At 45.7% G+C, this 5816-nt stretch overlaps 1 protein-coding gene across 3 annotated transcripts in view; it reads left to right on the top strand.

Moving 5' to 3' along the window:
• The window catches only part of TMEM38A (transmembrane protein 38A), a 7836-nt gene extending 5328 nt beyond the window's left edge, over window positions 1–2508 (top strand). For all 3 annotated transcript variants that reach the window (XM_027666582.1, XM_027666583.1, XM_027666584.1), the window contains exon 6: window positions 471–2508. In XM_027666582.1, coding sequence (XP_027522383.1) covers window positions 471–701 — 231 coding nt within the window. In that variant the 3' untranslated portion in view covers window positions 702–2508. The remainder of the gene's footprint in view (window positions 1–470) is intronic.
• The last annotated feature ends 3308 nt before the right edge of the window (window positions 2509–5816 follow it).

The raw sequence follows: 5816 nt of genomic DNA on the forward strand, positions 1-5816 counted from the left end.
CTGGGCAGCCCATTCCAATGCCTGATTACTCTCTCTGTAAAGAATTTTCTCCTGATATCCAACTTAAATTTCCCCTGGCGGAGCTTAAGCCCGTGCCCCCTTGTCCTATTGCTGAGTGCCTGAGAGAAGAGACCAAGTTTCATTTCTTTACATTAGTTTGTATGTGTACATGCAGAAAATACTGTGAGCAGTCTGCCCTGTATCTTTACAGTCTGTGGAGTGTAACTTTTAAAAGGTGCCTAGAGGTGCAGGCAGGTAGGTGACAGCACTGGCTGTACCTCCCTGGAAGGGTCTGCTCGGGGCATTCAAGGCTAAATTGTCCATCATACAGGGTGATAGAAGACCCTTGTGCCTCGAGTCATGGAGCAGTGGGGACTTTAGTTGGGGTCAGTGGGATGTCCCAGCTGGTCAGCATTCCCTGGCTGGGCTGTGTGATCCTTAACTCCCAGGTTTTCCCTGTTGCCCGGCAGGTTTTCATGACGGCCACTCACTCGCACGCCTCCCCTTTCGCTCCGCTGGAAAACCTCATCTGCCCAGTGCTCTTTGGCTCTGTCTCCAGTGGGCACCCAGGCCACCATCACGACCACCACGGGGCCTCCCATGAGGTTTCCCACCCGCCTCCTCCTCCTCCTCCTCCTGCAAAGTCGAAAGAGGAGCTCAATGAAGGCACCAGGAAACGGAAGGCGAAAAAAGCTGAATAAAAAAGCAACGACGCAGAAAACAGGCCAAGAAAATCCTTCTGGAGCTGAGTCTCAAAGCCACCCGTGACTTCCTCTGTGCTCCAGTCGTTCTCCCTCGGGCTCCAGAGGAGAGGTGGAAGCCAGGACACTGCCAGGCAGGTTCCTGAATTTCAGTTTTGCTCTCTGTGCTTGCTGCTTGGTCTCTGCCTCTCTAGTCTGATCATACTTTCAGGGATTTGTGGGTTTTGTGCCAGGGTGATAAAGTGGGTGCCAGTTCCCAAGCTGTCAGCAATTTTGATGCAGCGTTTTCAATTGATGTAAAAATATTCTCACTGTGTTTATTTATGAATGGAGGGAATGGGTTGTGCTCCTGCAACTCCTAAGTTCCTTTGAGTTTTCATTGACCTTTCTGGTGTCTGCCAAAACAACAAACTGTTAAGACACAGTCAGTGTGGAAATCAGATTTCACACTTGAGGAAATTAAATGGTCTCTTATGAGCCTGATCTGATTTTTCCTTGCTCCCACATGTGCCATATCTCCAAGTAATGTGACATTTTATATGCAATAAGGACTTTGCCTGAGCCAAACTCTGTTCCATTCACCTCAGTTCCCTCTGATTCTAATGGACAGTCACTTGCTTAAAGTCTGTGTTTGCAAGAGCTCTGAAGCTGTGAAGTGCTCCCAGTGCCATGTGTTGGTACTGTCACTATCCTAAACTGTGTGTCCCACTTCAAACCTGATCCTATTTAACCAGGGGAGAAGCATGGTCTGGTTGGTTTGTAATCCTGTGGGACACAAGAAGAGTGTGTGTGTAAGTATTTATTACTATTTATTTATAATTGCTGGGGCACCTCAATCATGGACCTGAATCTGGCTTTTTTAATGTTGCATCTTTATAGAGAGGGTTGGAACTTCTAATTTGGGTCTTAAGCCCACAGTTATGTGCTGGTTTGTTCTTGTAGCAGTGATCCTAAAGGACAGCCTGGACACTCCCTGGATGCAGGAAGGAATGTTTCCTATATCCTTGAATTAAGATAGAAAGGCTGAAGCACTGGATTTCACACCAGCTCATTAAAACTTCTTTAAAGGACTGATTAAAAACACACCAGCTGAAAATACTGATTACCCCTTGTAGGTCCCTTTGGGCCAAACCACTGGTCTGTGAATGCAGCTTGTGCCCAGTGAGTGGAGAATCAATGCCTTGCATGGCTCAGGAGGAGTCTGTCAGCTCATTCATGTTCTGCTTAGTGAATACTGGCTTTTACAGTAGTTTTAAGCTGTTCTTATAACTGATTTTGTCCTTAAAAGTGGCATCATCCAAGGGCTGGAATCACCATGGTGAGGATGGCACACATGGGGATGAAGCACTGGGCTCCCAGTTGAGCAGCATTTCCCATCCCCAGCACTGAGGTTGCTGCTGGCACCTCCCAACTGGGAATAGAAACGGGAGGATTTAAGGAAAGTGGGGTTTTGTTTGTGTGTGTGTGTGTCCCTGTTCACAATTGCAACCGATGGTTAATTAAAAATAAATATATGTATATATATACAATCAGAGGAAAGCCAGCCTGAAAGGTCAAATGGTTTGTGGGTTTGGGGTTTGACAGTGCCTTAACTTTGTGAGTCCCCCTCCCCTTCAGTAGAAAACAGGAATTCTGCCTGACAGCTCCTCTGGCTGGTTCTGCAGATGCTGCTCTACTGAAACCTTGTGTACCACAAGCATGCACGAGACTCTAAATGTTTTATGAGATGTCTGATCCAAGGGGAATTATGTTTTATAGAAGCCATCAACAAATAAAACTTGTGAAGTGACTCTGATTGTCTGGTGGCCTTTGAGGAAATCCGTGTGTTTCTTTTTTCCTCCCCAGCCCCGGGAGCCAAACAGAAGCTCCTTGAGCTGCTTTGAGTCTCCTTGACCCGCTGACAGAATCATTCTGAAGAGAGAGATGAGACTTTATGTCCTGCAGCTGTGCCTGAGCATGTTATAAATGGAAATAACATGGGGAAAGGTGTTTGTAGTGTTGCCTCAAACCAGACTTCCTGAGATTTCAGGGAAAGAAATAAGGAAACTGATTCCTTTGGCATTTATATCTCTTGTCTCTGTCTTTCCTTTTGTCTTTATAAGAGGGAGGAGGGCACTCAGCTGGGACTGCTAAATATACACACACATATACAGACCCCTCCCCCCCCAATTCCAGCATATTTATATGGAGTTTCAGTATTTAAAACTGAAAAAAATCAAAATGCTCTGCATGAATGTGAATATTTAGTGTGGGTCCTGTTGACTGCTGCTCTGCTCTCTAAGTGCAGAGATTCTCTAAGAGTCCTTGCCCTTCAGTGTCTTTTGGACTGAGTGAAATCACAGCTCCCAACCACGAGAAATATTCCAAGGGATGTTAAAATTTGAGCTCTGAACGCCTTCAGAGTACCCAACAGGAATGGGGTGAGTATTGAGAAGGTAAGTGCCATAAAGAGGAGTCACGGGGTCCATTTAGTGAAGCCTTTCCTGGTGAGGGAGGTGGGACCTGGCTGGAATTTCCCTGGCTCAGCACTGGCAGTCGGGTACAATTCCAGGCTGGTGTCCTTCATCCCCAGGAGCAGAGATGGACCTTTCAGTAACCACAGGGACACAGGGCTGCTCCTGCACTTCTGGGAAGTCCCACTGGACCTGTACACACATTTTCTTCTTTGGGATTCTGCTCCCAACAGCCTGAAAATGGAGCTGGACGTTTCCTAGAGAGATGGAGTAACTTGTTTCCAGGCCACAGAGATGAAGGTGATGAGGAAAACATGACACAGTCAATCGACCTGGTGCACTAAATGAGGACCTGCAAAGGGTCATTTATTTTCTGAAGGGTTTCTCTTGTCTCCCCCCAGATTTAATTATTTTTAAATGTTTATTAACACTCCTTAATTCATCAGAGCAGTTGGGAGTGTTAAGTTGCTTTGGAATGAAGGGTTTAACGTGTTTGTATGACCCAACCAGTGGGAAAGGTCAGTGCCAGCCTTATGCCTATTAAAAAAACAAAACTAAACTAAAAAAAGGGATTAGAGTGTTTCAGGTGCTTTAACAATTCTGGCCTGCTGTGACATCCAGTTCAGTGTTACCATTTTGCTCAGGATCTGTAAATGAACAGGCTGATGAGAGCAGGTCCATGTCCTTTGAGGAATCCCCACTCCACAGAATGTTCCCAGCTCCCAGCTCTGCTGCAGCCCAGGGAGGAGAGGAGCTGCCAGGGCTTAAACTTCCAGGGGCCACACGTCATTCCCCCGGGAGATGTCCTGATCTGATAACTTCTGATACTAACTCCAGTGAGACACAGCTAAATTTAGCAGCAGGTTTAATCCTCAAAGAGGCCCTGGGTGCCTGCTGGGAAAAACAAGTGTTTTAGTTGCTGTTTCAGCGTTTCATGTGGCTTGTCAGGTTTCCCTTTCCTGTTACAGAGCCAACCTGGTGCCTGCAGCTTTTTCGTGGTGGCAGATCAGCCTGAGAGACAGGGAAGGCTCTGCAGCACTGCTGTGTTTGTAGGAAAAAACCTAACCCCACAAGAGTTAACTGGACACAGAGCATTAATAATTTTGCACAGCAAATGAAGTGAAACCAAAAGGGGAGGCCAAAGAAAAGAATTTCTGTACTGAAGAGTTAATGAAGGAAAGGGCAAAGCCAACACAACAGCACCAAGGCAGAGCCACCAGCGTTCTGGGTTTCCCTTTTTCCTGTTGTTGTTGTTGCCAATATGTACATTCTTGCACATTTTGTCCGAAGAATAACCAAATTATATAATGCAGCGAAGCAGAAAGACCCAGAGGGTAGAGATGGATGTCACCTTGGCCATCTCCTGACGTTGTTCCTTTTAACACTTGCCAGGTGATTGGCTGCCAAATGCCTGCTTTTCCCTGCAGCCTGTTCCATGGTGCTTTAAAGAGCTCACAAAAGCATTAAAAATTACAGCTTTATGTGTGTTTCACAGTAGCACAGATTTATTTTGTCTAGTTTATGGTTCTTGTGCTATTCCTTAATGGATGTAATTGGCTCCTGTAAGGCACAAGTCAGGATCATATGGAAGGCAAGGCTGGAAAATGACATTTCCTACCACCTTAAATACCCAGATTTCTGCTGCAACAAAGATTTTTCTTTCAAGATACTTTAGTTCTTTGCCCAAATAATGAGAAATATGAATATATATTTATACAATATTTTCTAGAAAGCTGTCAAAGATGGTTTGGATTTAGTGTGAGCTCCTTACATTCCTACTAGGATAACAGGACAGGGGCAAGGCAAACATCTAGCACTGGAGAAATCATGCTGTTGATACCAAATGCTCTGTACAGTGGGTTGATATTTTCCTGTTTAGGATGCTCTGTTGGCCCCAAGGCATCTGGTTTGTCCTGTGGGCTCATCCACCATAAGGAAATGCCAATTAAAGGGGTTTCAATCCCATCAGACATCGACATTGTTTGGTAAACACCCACAAAATTACCTCCCAGCCAAGAATTTAGTCCTGCTCTCATGGTCTGCAGCAGCCTGTGAACGAGCTGGTGGGGGGCTGGTGGCTCATGGAACAGGCAGAGAGTGGGAAAAGCAGTTCCTTGTCATGCCAGAGCCCACGCTGCCATCCTGACTCACAGCTGCTACTCACTCCAACTCCGTGATGACACCTCTGACAAAAAGATGTTGATGGTGCTGAGTCATGAACGCCTTGGAGCCTGGTCTCTCCTTTACACTTGTGCATCTGCATCTTTCACAGAGCATCCACAGAAAAAGTTCTATATGTAATATTTCCTTATCTGTTTCCTTTATGTCCCCCGAAGCAAATCTGGGGAGGGAATTTTTTCAGAGAGCTTGTGAATGTAAGGACAAATCCCTGTGTGAGACAGTGATTTCATCTTAGCCTTAGGGTACAGGTAGGCTGTAGCCCTGCAATGTGGAAAACCAGGTCTGATATGTTTAGAGGCTTCAATGTTTTTATAGCCTGAGGAAATCCAGAATGTCCCAGGGAAAATATTTGCAAGGTTGATTTTGTTTGGTTTTGATTTGCAAATTTGCAGCAGCTCCCCAGAAACCATCACCATCACACGGGACATTCCTGCAGAAAACAATCTCCTTTCCCAATTATCCCAGCCCCTGATGCTTCTCA

The sequence above is a fragment of the Corapipo altera genome, unplaced genomic scaffold, assembly GCF_003945725.1.
Source record: "Corapipo altera isolate COAL_440 unplaced genomic scaffold, ASM394572v1 193, whole genome shotgun sequence".
In the NCBI taxonomy this organism is placed as follows: Eukaryota; Metazoa; Chordata; class Aves; order Passeriformes; family Pipridae; genus Corapipo; species Corapipo altera.